Source organism: Salvelinus alpinus, chromosome 5 (assembly GCF_045679555.1).
Source record: "Salvelinus alpinus chromosome 5, SLU_Salpinus.1, whole genome shotgun sequence".
NCBI lineage: Eukaryota > Metazoa > Chordata > Actinopteri > Salmoniformes > Salmonidae > Salvelinus > Salvelinus alpinus.
In genome coordinates this window covers 1647103-1664602 of record NC_092090.1, presented here as the reverse complement: position 1 = coordinate 1664602, position 17500 = coordinate 1647103, and the positions used below count along the sequence as shown (strand labels likewise).

At 44.5% G+C, this 17500-nt stretch overlaps 1 protein-coding gene across 3 annotated transcripts in view; it reads right to left on the bottom strand.

The window, feature by feature from the left end:
* The window catches only part of LOC139575402 (aminopeptidase N-like), a 76200-nt gene that overhangs the window by 38583 nt on the left and 20117 nt on the right, over window positions 1-17500 (bottom strand). For all 3 annotated transcript variants that reach the window (XM_071400329.1, XM_071400330.1, XM_071400331.1), the window contains exons 3-8: window positions 14456-14598; window positions 12999-13141; window positions 9254-9380; window positions 8330-8484; window positions 5322-5435; window positions 1595-1738 (exon numbers count right to left, since the gene is read on the bottom strand). In XM_071400329.1, the coding sequence (XP_071256430.1) occupies window positions 1595-1738; window positions 5322-5435; window positions 8330-8484; window positions 9254-9380; window positions 12999-13141; window positions 14456-14598 (826 nt within the window). The remainder of the gene's footprint in view (window positions 1-1594; window positions 1739-5321; window positions 5436-8329; window positions 8485-9253; window positions 9381-12998; window positions 13142-14455; window positions 14599-17500) is intronic.

Here is a 17500-nt window from a genome sequence, read left to right as displayed (position 1 = left end):
CCACCCTTTAACTGGAACAGGATATGGAAAAAATTTGATTTTGGCATCCCGTAATCCGAACCATCAACATATATATTTTAAATTTGTTCACAGAATGTATTTAACATCAAGGAAATATTTGATGAGGAAATTGGCCCCAACTGTTCACTGTGTCCCCTGAATCAGTTAGGCACATTCCTCCATATGAGGATATTGGCCCCAACTGTTCACTGTGTCCCCTGAATCAGGTAGGCACATTCCTCCATATGAGGATATTGGCCCCAACTGTTCACTGTGTCCCCTGAATCAGGTAGGCACATTCCTCCATATGATGTGGGAGTGTCTTGCAGTTTATTGCTTCTGGAGAAAAGTTACAAAATGAATTTAGAAGAATTTAAATATTCAATGCTTTCAATCTATTATGTTACTTAACGATGATTGTCCCTTGAATCTCTCAGTCAATCGGAGAAGATTACTACTGGCACGCAGCACTGCTACAAAATGATTGTTGACTCTAAGATGGCGACCCACCTCACTCTCTCACATTTAACCAGTGGATTCAGTTACTATTAGACGTTATAACAGACAGACAGCTAGAAACAATGGTGCTAGTCAAGGAACAACTGAGGCCTGGACAAATATACTTGACTTCAAGGGATGGGTGGGAGGGGCACTGATACGTTTCTGGGTGGGATGGGAGGCATGCTTTCTTCGGGTCTAACACATTGAAAACCATAGTCTAGATCATAGAGAACCTTGCTGTAGGAGATGGTCTAGATCATAGAGAACCTTGCTGTAGGAGATGGTCTAGAACATAGAGAACCTTGCTGTAGGAGATGGTCTAGAACATAGAGAACCTTGCTGTAGGAGATGGTCTAGAACATAGAGAACCATATAGAACCTTGCTGTAGGAGATGGTCTAGAACATAGAGAACCTTGCTGTAGGAGATGGTCTAGAACATAGAGAACCTTGCTGTAGGAGATGGCCTAGAACATAGAGAACCTTGCTGTAGGAGATGGTCTAGATCATAGAGAACCTTGCTGTAGGAGATGGTCTAGAACATAGAGAACCTTGCTGTAGGAGATGGTCTAGAACATAGAGAACCTTGCTGTAGGAGATGGTCTAGAACATAGAGAACCTTGCTGTAGGAGATGGTCTAGAACATAGAGAACCTTGCTGTAGGAGATGGTCTAGAACATAGAGAACCTTGCTGTAGGAGATGGTCTAGAACATAGAGAACCTTGCTGTAGGAGATGGTCTAGAACATAGAGAACCTTGCTGTAGGAGATGGTCTAGAACATAGAGAACCTTGCTGTAGGAGATGGTCTAGAACATAGAGAACCTTGCTGTAGGAGATGGTCTAGATCATAGAGAACCTTGCTGTAGGAGATGGTCTAGAACATAGAGAACCTTGCTGTAGGCGATGGTCTAGAACATAGAGAACCTTGCTGTAGGAGATGGTCTAGAACATAGAGAACCTTGCTGTAGGAGATGGTCTAGAACATAGAGAACCTTGCTGTAAGAGATGGTCTAGAACATAGAGAACCTTGCTGTAGGAGATGGTCTAGATCATAGAGAACCTTGCTGTAGGAGATGGTCTAGAACATAGAGAACCTTGCTGTAGGAGATGGTGTTGAACATCTCACTGATCTCGTCAGGCTGGTTGACTTCTTCCTCTTTACGGGACAGAGGATGAGATGAGGCCAGGGCGTCCACAGCAAACACCTTGTGGACATCATTCAGGATGATCTGCTCTTTCTAGGGAGAGAGAGGGGGAGAGATCCATTTTACTGTACTCTATATGATCAGATTAATCCTCCTGTAAGGGTGATCAGTCTTACTGTTCTCTATATGATCAGATTAATCCTCCTGTAAAAGTGTTCAGTCTTACTGTACTCTATATGATCAGATTAATCCTCCTGTAAGGGTGATCAGTCTTACTGTACTCTATATGATCAGATTAATCCTCCTGTAAGAGTGATCAGTCGTACTGTACTCTACATGATCAGATTAATCCTCCTGTAAGGGTGATCAGTCTTACTGTACTCTATATGATCAGATTAATCCTCCTGTAAGGGTGATCAGTCTTACTGTACTCTATATGATCAGATTAATCCTCCTGTAAGAGTGATCAGTCTTACTGTACTCTATATGATCAGATTAATCCTCCTGTAAGGGTGATCAGTCCTACTGTACTCTATATGATCAGATTAATCCTCCTGTAAGGGTGATCAGTTTTACTGTACTCTATATGATCAGATTAATCCTCCTGTAAGGGTGATCAGTCTTACTGTACTCTACATGATCAGATTAATTCTCCTGTAAGGGTGATCAGTCTTACTGTACTCTACATGATCAGATTAATCCTCCTGTAAGAGTGATCAGTCGTACTGTACTCTATATGATCAGATTAATCCTCCTGTAAGGGTGATCAGTCTTACTGTTCTCTATATGATCAGATTAATCCTCATGTAAGGATGATCAGTCTTACTGTACTCTATATGATCAGATTAATCCTCCTGTAAGAGTGATCAGTCTTACTGTACTCTATATGATCAGATTAATCCTCCTGTAAGGGTGATCAGTCTTACTGTACTCTATATGATCAGATTAATCCTCCTGTAAGAGTGATCAGTCTTACTGTACTCTATATGATCAGATTAATCCTCCTGTAAGGGTGATCAGTCCCACTGTACTCTATATGATCAGATATATCCTCCTGTAAGGGTGATCAGTCTTACTGTACTCTATATGATCAGATTAATCCTCCTGTAAGGATGATCAGTCTTACTGTACTCTATATGATCAGATTAATCCTCCTGTAAGGGTGATCAGTCTTACTGTACTCTATATGATCAGATTAATCCTCCTGTAAGGGTGATCAGTCTTACTGTACTCTATATGATCAGATTAATCCTCCTGTAAGGGTGATCAGTCCTACTGTTCTCTATATGATCAGATTAATCCTCCTGTAAGGGTGATCAGTCTTACTGTACTCTACATGATCAGATTAATCCTCCTGTAAGAGTGATCAGTCTTACTGTACTCTACATGATCAGATTAATCCTCCTGTAAGGGTGATCAGTCTTACTGTACTCTACATGATCAGATTAATCCTCCTGTAAGAGTGAGCAGTCTTACTGTACTCTATATGATCAGATTAATCCTCCTGTAAGAGTGATCAGTCTTACTGTACTCTACATGATCAGATTAATCCTCCTGTAAGAGTGAGCAGTCTTACTGTACTCTATATGATCAGATTAATCCTCCTGTAAGAGTGATCAGTCTTACTGTACTCTACATGATCAGATTAATCCTCCTGTAAGAGTGATCAGTCTTACTGTACTCTATATGATCAGATTAATCCTCCTGTAAGGGTGATCAGTCTTACTGTTCTCTATATGATCAGATTAATCCTCATGTAAGGATGATCAGTCTTACTGTACTCTATATGATCAGATTAATCCTCCTGTAAGAGTGATCAGTCTTACTGTACTCTATATGATCAGATTAATCCTCCTGTAAGGGTGATCAGTCTTACTGTACTCTATATGATCAGATTAATCCTCCTGTAAGAGTGATCAGTCTTACTGTACTCTATATGATCAGATTAATCCTCCTGTAAGGGTGATCAGTCCCACTGTACTCTATATGATCAGATATATCCTCCTGTAAGGGTGATCAGTCTTACTGTACTCTATATGATCAGATTAATCCTCCTGTAAGGATGATCAGTCTTACTGTACTCTATATGATCAGATTAGTCCTCCTGTAAGGGTGATCAGTCTTACTGTACTCTATATAATCAGATTAATCCTCCTGTAAGGGTGATCAGTCTTACTGTACTCTATATGATCAGATTAATCCTCCTGTAAGGGTGATCAGTCCTACTGTTCTCTACATGATCAGATTAATCCTCCTGTAAGGGTGATCAGTCTTACTGTACTCTACATGATCAGATTAATCCTCCTGTAAGAGTGATCAGTCTTACTGTACTCTACATGATCAGATTAATCCTCCTGTAAGGGTGATCAGTCTTACTGTACTCTACATGATCAGATTAATCCTCCTGTAAGAGTGAGCAGTCTTACTGTACTCTATATGATCAGATTAATCCTCCTGTAAGAGTGATCAGTCTTACTGTACTCTACATGATCAGATTAATCCTCCTGTAAGAGTGATCAGTCTTACTGTACTCTACATGATCAGATTAATCCTCCTGTAAGGGTGATCAGTCTTACTGTACTCTATATGATCAGATTAATCCTCCTGTAAGAGTGATCAGTCTTACTGTACTCTACATGATCAGATTAATCCTCCTGTAAGAGTGATCAGTCTTACTGTACTCTACATGATCAGATTAATCCTCCTGTAAGGGTGATCAGTCTTACTGTACTCTATATGATCAGATTAATCCTCCTGTAAGAGTGATCAGTCTTACTGTACTCTACATGATCAGATTAATCCTCCTGTAAGGGTGATCAGTCTTACTGTACTCTACATGATCAGATTAATCCTCCTGTAAGGGTGATCAGTCTTACTGTACTCTACATGATCAAATTAATCCTCCTGTAAGAGTGATCAGTCTTACTGTACTCTACATGATCAGATTAATCCTCCTGTAAGGGTGATCAGTCTTACTGTACTCTATATGATCAGATTAATCCTCCTGTAAGAGTGATCAGTCTTACTGTACTCTACATGATCAGATTAATCCTCCTGTAAGAGTGATCAGTCTTACTGTACTCTACATGATCAGATTAATCCTCCTGTAAGGGTGATCAGTCTTACTGTACTCTATATGATCAGATTAATCCTCCTGTAAGAGTGATCAGTCTTACTGTACTCTACATGATCAGATTAATCCTCCTGTAAGGGTGATCAGTCTTACTGTACTCTATATGATCAGATTAATCCTCCTGTAAGGGTGATCAGTCTTACTGTACTCTACATGATCAAATTAATCCTCCTGTAAGAGTGATCAGTCTTACTGTACTCTACATGATCAGATTAATCCTCCTGTAAGGGTGATCAGTCTTACTGTACTCTATATGATCAGATTAATCCTCCTGTAAGAGTGATCAGTCTTACTGTACTCTACATGATCAGATTAATCCTCCTGTAAGAGTGATCAGTCTTACTGTACTCTATATGATCAGATTAATCCTCCTGTAAGGGTGATCAGTCTTACTGTACTCTATATGATCAGATTAATCCTCCTGTAAGGGTGATCAGTCTTACTGTACTCTATATGATCAGATTAATCCTCCTGTAAGGGTGATCAGTCCTACTGTTCTCTATATGATCAGATTAATCCTCCTGTAAGGGTGATCAGTCTTACGATGTTCCAGGTAGGTTCAGCGTAGTCAGCTCCTAGATACTCCACGTAGGAGGCAAAGCCCTCGTTCAGCCACAGGTCATTCCACCATCTCAGAGTCACCAGGTTCCCAAACCACTGTGGACACAGGAACATGTCACATCCAAAATGGCCGTCTGTTCCCTATGAAGCAGTGCACATTACCTTTGGCCAGCTCTGACCAATATTAATAATTAGATGGGTACTTGTATTGGTCCTATTTAACACATATACAAGGTCGTATTAATACAAAGGTGTGCATTGGAAATGTGTTTTTTGCATTTCATTGTAAAGTCTCCACCTGTTGTATTCGCTGCATGTGACCAAAACATTTGATACCCCAACTCACCCTGAGACACCCTAGGAGAATGTGGTCAAGGCCAAGGTCTGCAATAATCAACGGCGATCCTGGATAAATTAGGATTAAGTGCCTTGCTTAAGGGCACATTGACAAATTTTTCACCTCTGCAGCTTGGGGATTTGAACTAGAGACCTTTCGGTTACTGGCCCAATGCTCTAACCGCTAAACCCAACTGCCGGTTACTAGCCCAACACTCTAACCACTAGGCTACCCACCAGTTACTAGCCCAATGCTCTAAACACTAGTCTACCTGCCGGTTACTGGCCTAACACTCTAACCGCTGGGCTACCTACCAGTTACCTTCCCAATGCTCTAACCGCTAGGCTACCTACCAGTTACTAGCTCAATGCTCTAACCGCTAGGCTACCTACCAGTTACTAGCCCAACACACTAACCGCTAGGCTACCTGCCGGTTACTAGCCCAACACTCTAACCACTAGGCCACATGCCGGTTAGTAGCCCAACACTCTAACCACTAGGCTACCTGCCGGTTACTAGCCCAACACTCTAACCGCTAGACTACCTGCCGGTTAGTAGCCCAACACTCTAACCACTAGGCTACCTGCCGGTTAGTAGCCCAACACTCTAACCGCTAGGCTACCTGCCGGTTACTAGCCCAACACTCTAACCACTAGGCCACATGCCGGTTAGTAGCCCAATGCTCTAACCGCTAGGCTACCTGCCAGTTACTAGCCCAATGCTCTAACCGCTAGGCTACCTGCCGGTTACTAGCCACATGTCGGTTAGTAGGCCAACACTCTAACCGCTAGGTTACCTGCCAGTTACTAGCCCAATGCTCTAACCACTAGGCCACATGCCGGTTAGTAGCCCAATGCTCTAACCGCTAGGCTACCTGTTGGTTACTAGCCCAATGCTCTAACCGCTAGGCTACCTGCCAGTTACTAGCCCAATGCTCTAACCGCTAGGCTACCTGCCAGTTACTAGCCCAATGCTCTAACCGCTAGGCTACCTGCCAGTTACTAGCCCAATGCTCTAACCGCTAGGCTACCTGCCGGTTACTAGCCCACATGCCTGTTACTGCCCAACGCTCTAACAGCCAGGCTACCTGCGGGTTACTAGCCACATGTCGGTTAGTAGGCCAACACTCTAACCGCTAGGTTACCTGCCAGTTACTAGCCCAATGCTCTAACCGCTAGGCTACCTGCCAGTTACTAGCCCAACACTCTAACCGCTAGACTACCTGCCGGTTAGTAGCCCAACACTCTAACCGCTAGGCTACCTGCCGGTTACTAGCCCAACACTCTAACCGCTAGGCTACCTGCCGGTTACTAGCCCAACACTCTAACCACTAGGCCACATGCCGGTTAGTAGCCCAATGCTCTAACCGCTAGGCTACCTGTTGGTTACTAGCCCAATGCTCTAACCGCTAGGCTACCTGCCAGTTACTAGCCCAATGCTCTAACCGCTAGGCTACCTGCCAGTTACTAGCCCAATGCTCTAACTGCTAGGCTACCTGCCAGTTACTGGTCCAATGCTCTAACCGCTAGGCTACCTGTTGGTTACTAGCCCAATGCTCTAACCGCTAGGCTACCTGTTGGTTACCAGCCCTATGCTCTAACCGCTAGGCTACCTGTTGTTTACTAGCCCAACGCTCTAACCGCTAGGTTACCTGCCAGTTACTAGCCCAACGCTCTAATCGATAGGCTACCTGCCAGTTACTAGCCCAAAACTCTAACCAAAGATTTTTATATTTAAACCAAGATAGACCACAGCCCGTCGCTTCAAATGGGAACCAATTAGTCATAGTGGGCAGAACAAGCAAGGAGGTGGGCAGAGCCAAGCAGGAGCTAGCGAAGTCCTATTGGCGCGTTCTAGCATGTATGCGCATATTTCCATTAGGGAACGCCTAGTAATAATAAATAACTAAATTTGCCTTTGCACTCCTAAACAAGTGCATTTTTTAAAGCTTTGGCAAAAAGTAAAGTCTGCTAAACTTAGTCCACTCTGTTAGTAACATGATCTAGTTTTGAGAAAAAAATGTATTGAGATTAAATGTTTAAATCGATGAGAAAATTTGCAGAATGTCTGGCCAAAATCCACTTCTCCCATTGCCGGCAACTGGGCTTCCTCTCACTACCATATTTGGTAGTGAGTGGAAATGCCAAGCGGATGCCACACATTTATACATCTGGTGAAAAATCTGTCTCATTGTTCAATCTGTGCTCTAACCACTACGCTACCTGGCGCTCATGTTGTCGACCTTAGTCATCCTCCCGAGCAATGTTTCTCCATGCAGGATGTGATGTCATAGGTTGCACAGGAAGTACCGTAATGTCATAGGTTGGACAGGAAGTACAGTAATGTCATAGGTTGGACAGGAAGTACAGTGATGTCATAGGTTGGACACTAGGTACAGTAATGTCAGAGGTCGGACAGGAAGTACAGTAATGTCATAGGTTGGACAGGAAGTACAGGGATGTCATAGGTTGGACAGGAAGTACAGTGATGTCATAGGTTGGACACTAGGTACAGTAATGTCATAGGTCGGACAGGAAGTACAGTAATGTCATAGGTTGGACAGGAAGTACAGTGATGTCATAGGTTGGACAGGAAGTACAGGGATGTAATAGGTTGGACAGGAAGTACAGTGATGTCATAGAGAACACACTACCATATGAGCCAGTTCGTGAGCCACCACCGTCAAGACTCTCTCTTTGTTTCCAACAGAGGAGATGGCTGGATCGTACAGCAGGGCTGTCTCTCTGTAGGTGATCAGACCCCAGTTCTCCATGGCGCCAGCGTTGAAGTCAGGCAGAGCTATCTGGTCTACAGGGGAAAAGACAATAAAGGAGGCCTAAATGGTACCCTATTCCCTTTATAGTGCACTACTTTTGACCAGAGCCTTAGTGCACTTTATAGGGAATAGGGAGACATTTGGAACGTAGGCAACAATCTGTTGGGAGACTTAGTTTCACAGAGTATACTTTTAAGTGTAGGCCTACATGTGTATACAAAGCTAACTTACCTGACAGGTCTGAATACAAAGCTAACTTACCTGACAGGTCTGAATGCTAAGCTAACTTACCTGACAGGTCTGAATGCTAAGCTAACTTACCTGACAGGTCTGAATGCTAAGCTAACTTACCTGACAGGTCTGAATGCTAAGCTAACTTACCTGACAGGTCTGAATGCAAAGCTAACTTACCTGACAGGTCTGAATGCAAAGCTAACTTACCTGACAGGTCTGAATACAAAACTAACGTACCTGACATGTCTGAATGCTAAGCTAACTTACCTGACAGGTCTGAATACAAAGCTAACTTACCTGACAGGTCTGAATGCTAAGCTAACATACCTCACAGGTCTGAATGCTAAGCTAACATACCTCACAGGTCTGAATGCTAAGCTAACATACCTCACAGGTCTGAATGCTAAGCTAACTTACCTGACAGGTCTGAATGCTAAGCTAACTTACCTGACAGGTCTGAATGCTAAACTAACTTGCCTGACAGGTCTGAATGCTAAGCTAACTTAACTGACAGGTCTGAATGCAAAGCTAACTTACCTGACAGGTCTGAATGCTAAGCTAACTTACCTGACTTGGACAGTGGGTAGCTGGCATTGTAGTATCGTTCAAAAAACTTGAGCATTGGTCCTGTAACATTGAGAGCATAGTGTCCGTGTCCCTCAGCTATAGCTTTCCTCCGAGCCCAGATACGGACCTGCAAACAATTCGTTTCAACTATCAGTCATGACTACAGTCTAACCACAGCAGAATCAGTCATGACTACAGTCTATCAGTCATGACTACAGTCTAACCACAGAAGCATCAGTCATGACTACAGTCTAACCACAGCAGAATCAGTCATGACTACAGTCTAACCACGGCAGTATCAGTCATGACTACAGTCTAACCACAGAAGCATCAGTCATGACTACAGTCTAACCACGGCAGTATCAGTCATGACTACAGTCTAACCACAGCAGTATCAGTCATGACTATAGTCTAACCACAGAAGTATCAGTCATGACTACAGTCTAACCACAGCAGTATCAGTCATGACTACAGTCTAACCACAGAAGCATCAGTCATGACTACAGTCTAACCACAGCAGTATCAGTCATGACTATAGTCTAACCACAGAAGTATCAGTCATGACTACAGTCTAACCACAGAAGCATCAGTCATGACTACAGTCTAACCACAGAAGCATCAGTCATGACTACAGTCTAACCACAGAAGCATCAGTCATGACTACAGTCTAACCACAGCAGTATCAGTCATGACTACAGTCTAACCACAGCAGTATCAGTCATGACTACAGTCTAACCACAGAAGCATCAGTCATGACTACAGTCTAACCACGGCAGTATCAGTCATGACTACAGTCTAACCACAGAAGTATCAGTCATGACTACAGTCTAACCACAGAAGTATCAGTCATGACTACAGTCTAACCACAGCAGTATCAGTCATGACTACAGTCTAACCACAGAAGCATCAGTCATGACTACAGTCTAACCACAGCAGAATCAGTCATGACTACAGTCTAACCACAGCAGTATCAGTCATGACTACAGTCTAACCACAGCAGCATCAGTCATGACTACAGTCTAACCACAGCAGTATCAGTCATGACTACAGTCTAACCACAGAAGCATCAGTCATGACTATAGTCTAACCACAGAAGTATCCGTCATGACTACAGTCTAACCACAGCAGTATCAGTCATGACTACAGTCTAACCACAGAAGCATCAGTCATGACTACAGTCTAACCACAGAAGTATCAGTCATGACTATAGTCTAACCACAGAAGTATCAGTCATGACTACAGTCTAACCACAGAAGCATCAGTCATGACTACAGTCTAACCACAGAAGCATCAGTCATGACTACAGTCTAACCACAGAAGCATCAGTCATGACTACAGTCTAACCACAGCAGAATCAGTCATGACTACAGTCTAACCACGGCAGTATCAGTCATGACTACAGTCTAACCACAGAAGCATCAGTCATGACTACAGTCTAACCACGGCAGTATCAGTCATGACTACAGTCTAACCACAGAAGTATCAGTCATGACTATAGTCTAACCACAGAAGCATCAGTCATGACTACAGTCTAACCACAGCAGTATCAGTCATGACTATAGTCTAACCACAGAAGTATCAGTCAAGAATCTGAATGAGAGGAAACTGTGGCTGAGTCCCAAATAGCACCCTATTACCTACAGTTGAAGTCGGAAGTTTACATACACTTAGGTTGGAGTCATTAAAACTTGTTTTTCAACCACTCCACAAATGAATTGTGAACAAACTATAGTTTTGGCAAGTCGGTTAGGACATCTACTTCGTGCATGACACAAGTAATTTTTCCAACAATTGTTTACAGACAGATTATTTAACTTATAATTCACTGTATCACAATTCCAGTGGGTCAGAAGTTAACATACACTAAGTTGACTGTGCCTTTAAACAGCTTGGAAAATTCCAGAAAATTTACATCATTTGAGTCAATTGGAGGTGTACCTGTGGATGTATTTCAAGTCATACCTTCAAACTCAGTGCTTCTTTGTTTGACATCATGGGAAAATCAAAAGAAATCAGCATAGACCTCAGAAAAAAATGTGTAGACCTCCACATGTCTGGTTCATCCTTGGGAGCAATTTCCATACACCTGAAGGTACCACGTTCATCTGTACTAACAATAATACGCAAGTATAAACACCATGGGACCACGCAGCCATCATACCGCTCAGGAAGGAGACGCGTTCTGTCTCCTAGAGATGAACGTTCTTTGGTGCGAAAAGTGCAAATCAATCCCAGAACAACAGCAAAGGACCTTGTGAAGATTCTGGAGGAAACAGGTACAAAAGTATCTGTATCCACAGTAAAACAAGTCCTATATCGACATAACCTGAAAGGCCGCTCAGCAAGGAAGAAGCCACTGCTCCAAAACTGCAATAAAAAAGCCAGACTACAGTTTGCAACTGCACATGGGGACAAAGATCGTACTTTTTGAAGAAATGTCCTCTGGTCTGATGAAACAAAAATAGAACTGTTTGGCCATAATGACCACTGTTATGTTTGGAGGAAAAAGGGGGAGGCTTGCAAGCCTAAGAACACCATCCCAACCATGAAGCACGGGGGTAGCAGCATCATGTTGTGGGGGTGCTTTGCTGCAAGAGGGACTGGTGCACTTCACAAAATAGATGGCATCATGAGGCAGGAAAATTATGTGGATATATCGAAACAACATCTCAAGACATCAGTCAGGTAGTTAAAGCTTGGTCGTAAATGGGTCTTCCAAATGAACAATGACCCCAAGCATACTTCCAAAGTTGTGGCAAAATGGCTTAAGAAAAACAAAGTCAAGGTATTGGAGTGGCCATCACAAAGCCCTGACCTCAATCCTATAGAACATTTGTGGGCAGAACTGAAAAAGCGTGAGCGATCAAGGAGGCCTACAAACCTGACTCAGTTGCACCAGCTCTGTCAGGAGGAATGGGCCAGAATTCACCCAACTTATTGTGGGAAGCTTGTGGAAGGCTACCCGAAACGTTTGACCCAAGTTCAACAATTTAAAGGCAATGCTACCAAATACTAATTGAGTGTATGTAAACTTCTGACCCACTGGGAACGTGATGAACGGAACAAAAGCTGAAATAAATCATTCTCTCTACTATTATTCTGACATTTCACATTCTTAAAATAAAGTGGTGATCCTAACTGACCTAAGACAGGGAATTTTTACTAGGATTAAATGTCAGGAATTGTGAAAAACTGAGTTTAAATGTATTTGGCTAAGGTGTATGTAAACTTCCTTCTTCAACTGTACATAGTGCACTGCTTTGTACCAGAGTGATATGTGGTGTACTATATAGGGAATAACCAGAGTCCTCTGTGGTGTACTATACAGGGAATAACCAGAGTCCTCTGTGGTGTACTATATAGGGAATAACCAGAGTGATATGTGGTGTACTATATAGGGAATAACCAGAGTCCTCTGTGGTGTACTATACAGGGAATAACCAGAGTCCTCTGTGGTGTACTATATAGGGAATAACCAGAGTCCTCTGTGGTGTACTATATAGGGAATAACCAGAGTCCTCTGTGGTGTACTATATAGGGAATAACCAGTCCTATGTGGTGTACTATATAGGGAATAACCAGAGTCCTCTGTGGTGTACTATATAGGGAATAACCAGAGTGATATGTGGTGTACTATAAAGGGAATAACCAGTCCTATGTGGTGTACTATATAGGGAATAACCAGAGTGATATGTGGTGTACTATATAGGGAATAACCAGAGTCCTCTGTGGTGGATTGAATTACCAAAACGTTGTCGTTCTCTATCGATCCAGTGATGTGAGCGAAGTCACTGACGATAAATGCCAGGAGGTATGTTGACATTCTTTTAGTGGGCTCAAATCTGGTCATGGTGACTTCAGTGCCATCTATGGTGGTGTTGACGGTCTCTAAAACATTGGAGAGAGAGAAGAGAAGGAAGGAAGAGAGATAGGGATAAGAGAAGAGCAGAGAGAGACAGAGAGAGAGAGAGCAGAGAGAGAGCAGAGAGAGAGAGAGCAGAGAGAGACAGAGAGAGAGACAGAGAGAGAGACAGAGAGAGAGCAGAGACAGAGACAGAGACAGAGAGAGAGAGAGAGAGAGAGAGAGAGAGAGAGAGAGAGAGAGAGAGAGAGAGAGAGAGAGAGAGAGAGACAGAGAGAGAGACAGAGAGAGAGAGAGAGAGAGAGAGAGAGAGGAGAGGGAGAGAGGAGAGGGAGAGAGGAAAGAGAGAATAGCAGAGAGAGAGACACAGATAAATAAAGACAAAGAGAGAGAGAGAGAGTGAGAGAGAGAGAGGGGGGGGCGGAGAAAGAGAGAGAGAGAGCGAGAGAGAGAGGGAGAGGGGGGTGGGGAGAAAGACAAAGCCAGAAAGGGAGGAGTTAACTCTACCATGGAAAGTTGAATGTTAACGTAGTACATTAACCATTAACAGCATTCTGTAGTTGATTTTCTCATGACATGTTGTCAAGCTTACTCATTCCTTCTGAGATGTCGTTAACTCCACAGTCCATGTATAGTAGGGCTGTACACATCAATAACAAGGCTACAGACAAATTCTCCACCCATCTTTACTTGCACACTTCCAGTCCAGGATTGAAAAGCTTTGAGATTGAAATAAGCATTGGCTGGAGGTATTTCCACCATTGGCTGGAGGTATTCCCACCATTGGCTGGAGGTATTCCCACCATTGGCTGGAGGTATTCCCACCATTGGCTGGAGGTATTCCCACCATTGGCTGGAGGTATTTCCACCATTGGCTGGAGGTATTCCCACCATTGGCTGGAGGTATTCCGACCATTGGCTGGAGGTATTCCGACCATTGGCTGGAGGTATTTCCACCATTGGCTGGAGGTATTCCCACCATTGGCTGGAGGTATTCCCACCATTGGCTGGAGGTATTCCGACCATTGGCTGGAGGTATTCCGACCATTGGCTGGAGGTATTCCCACCATTGGCTGGAGGTATTCCCACCATTGGCTGGAGGTATTTCCACCATTGGCTGGAGGTATTCCCACCATTGGCTGGAGGTATTCCCACCATTGGCTGGAGGTATTTCCACCATTGGCTGGAGGTATTTCCACCATTGGCTGGAGGTATTCCGACCATTGGCTGGAGGTATTTCCACCATTGTTAAATCCATGACGGGAAGCGTATCACTTTGGGAAAGGGTGGAGAATGGTGAGGTAGCCCAACGAGGGTCAGTGAATAGGCTGTGAACTAACCAACGTCCCGGCCGTTGGACAGAGCTACAGTTCCTCGTTGGTGGAGGAGCGTAATGTGGAAGACGGCCTTCATGGCAGGTTCATCGAAACAGGGGAAGGCTTTCCTGGCGAACGTGGCCTGCATCTGAGACGTGGCTACAACTCTGGAAACAGATCAGATTCAATATCATGTTACAGGACTAAAGAACTGTTCAGGATGTCTACTGAGAGGATTCTGACCAACCAGGGGTCTACTGAGAGGATTCATACCAACCAGGGGTCTACTGAGAGGATTCATACCAACCAGGGGTCTACTGAGAGGATTCATACCAACCAGGGGTCTACTGAGAGGATTCATACCAACCAGGGGTCTACTGAGAGGATTCATACCAACCAGGGGTCTACTGAGAGGATTCATACCAACCAGGGGTCTACTGAGAGGATTCATACCAACCAGGGGTCTACTGAGAGGATTCATACCAACCAGGGGTCTACTGAGAGGATTCATACCAACCAGGGGTCTACTGAGAGGATTCATACCAACCAGGGGTCTACTGAGAGGATTCATACCAACCAGGGGTCTACTGAGAGGATTCATACCAACCAGGGGTCTACTGAGAGGATTCATACCAACCAGGGGTCTACTGAGAGGATTCATACCAACCAGGGGTCTACTGAGAGGATTCATACCAACCAGGGGTCTACTGAGAGGATTCTTACCAACCAGGGGTCTACTGAGAGGATTCATACCAACCAGGGGTCTACTGAGAGGATTCTTACCAACCAGGGGTCTACTGAGAGGATTCTTACCAACCAGGGGTCTACTGAGAGGATTCATACCAACCAGGGGTCTACTGAGAGGATTCATACCAACCAGGGGTCTACTGAGAGGATTCTTACCAACCAGGGGTCTACTGAGAGGATTCATACCAACCAGGGGTCTACTGAGAGGATTCATACCAACCAGGGGTCTACTGAGAGGATTCATACCAACCAGGGGTCTACTGAGAGGATTCATACCAACCAGGGGTCTACTGAGAGGATTCATACCAACCAGGGGTCTACTGAGAGGATTCATACCAACCAGGGGTCTACTGAGAGGATTCTTACCAACCAGGGGTCTACTGAGAGGATTCTTACCAACCAGGGGTCTACTGAGAGGATTCTTACCAACCAGGGGTCTACTGAGAGGATTCATACCAACCAGGGGTCTACTGAGAGGATTCATACCAACCAGGATGTCTACTGAGAGGATTCATACCAACCAGGGGTCTACTGAGAGGATTCTTACCAACCAGGATGTCTACTGAGAGGATTCATACCAACCAGGGGTCTACTGAGAGGATTCATACCAACCAGGGGTCTACTGAGAGGATTCATACCAACCAGGGGTCTACTGAGAGGATTCATACCAACCAGGGGTCTACTGAGAGGATTCATACCAACCAGGGGTCTACTGAGAGGATTCATACCAACCAGGGGTCTACTGAGAGGATTCATACCAACCAGGGGTCTACTGAGAGGATTCATACCAACCAGGGGTCTACTGAGAGGATTCATACCAACCAGGATGTCTACTGAGAGGATTCATACCAACCAGGGGTCTACTGAGAGGATTCTTACCAACCAGGGGTCTACTGAGAGGATTCATACCAACCAGGGGTCTACTGAGAGGATTCATACCAACCAGGGGTCTACTGAGAGGATTCTTACCAACCAGGGGTCTACTGAGAGGATTCATACCAACCAGGGGTCTACTGAGAGGATTCATACCAACCAGGGGTCTACTGAGAGGATTCATACCAACCAGGGGTCTACTGAGAGGATTCATACCAACCAGGATGTCTACTGAGAGGATTCATACCAACCAGGGGTCTACTGAGAGGATTCATACCAACCAGGGGTCTACTGAGAGGATTCATACCAACCAGGGGTCTACTGAGAGGATTCTTACCAACCAGGAGTCTACTGAGAGGATTCATACCAACCAGGGGTCTACTGAGAGGATTCATACCAACCAGGGGTCTACTGAGAGGATTCATACCAACCAGGGGTCTACTGAGAGGATTCATACCAACCAGGATGTCTACTGAGAGGATTCATACCAACCAGGGGTCTACTGAGAGGATTCATACCAACCAGGGGTCTACTGAGAGGATTCATACCAACCAGGGGTCTACTGAGAGGATTCATACCAACCAGGGGTCTACTGAGAGGATTCATACCAACCAGGGGTCTACTGAGAGGATTCATACCAACCAGGGGTCTACTGAGAGGATTCATACCAACCAGGGGTCTACTGAGAGGATTCATACCAACCAGGGGTCTACTGAGAGGATTCATACCAACCAGGGGTCTACTGAGAGGATTCATACCAACCAGGGGTCTACTGAGAGGATTCATACCAACCAGGGGTCTACTGAGAGGATTCATACCAACCAGGGGTCTACTGAGAGGATTCATACCAACCAGGATGTCTACTGAGAGGATTCATACCAACCAGGGGTCTACTGAGAGGATTCATACCAACCAGGGGTCTACTGAGAGGATTCATACCAACCAGGGGTCTACTGAGAGGATTCTTACCAACCAGGGGTCTACTGAGAGGATTCTTACCAACCAGGGGTCTACTGAGAGGATTCATACCAACCAGGGGTCTACTGAGAGGATTCTTACCAACCAGGGGTCTACTGAGAGGATTCATACCAACCAGGGGTCTACTGAGAGGATTCTTACCAACCAGGGGTCTACTGAGAGGATTCATACCAACCAGGGGTCTACTGAGAGGATTCATACCAACCAGGGGTCTACTGAGAGGATTCATACCAACCAGGATGTCTACTGAGAGGATTCATACCAACCAGGGGTCTACTGAGAGGATTCATACCAACCAGGGGTCTACTGAGAGGATTCATACCAACCAGGGGTCTACTGAGAGGATTCTTACCAACCAGGAGTCTACTGAGAGGATTCATACCAACCAGGGGTCTACTGAGAGGATTCATACCAACCAGGGGTCTACTGAGAGGATTCATACCAACCAGGGGTCTACTGAGAGGATTCATA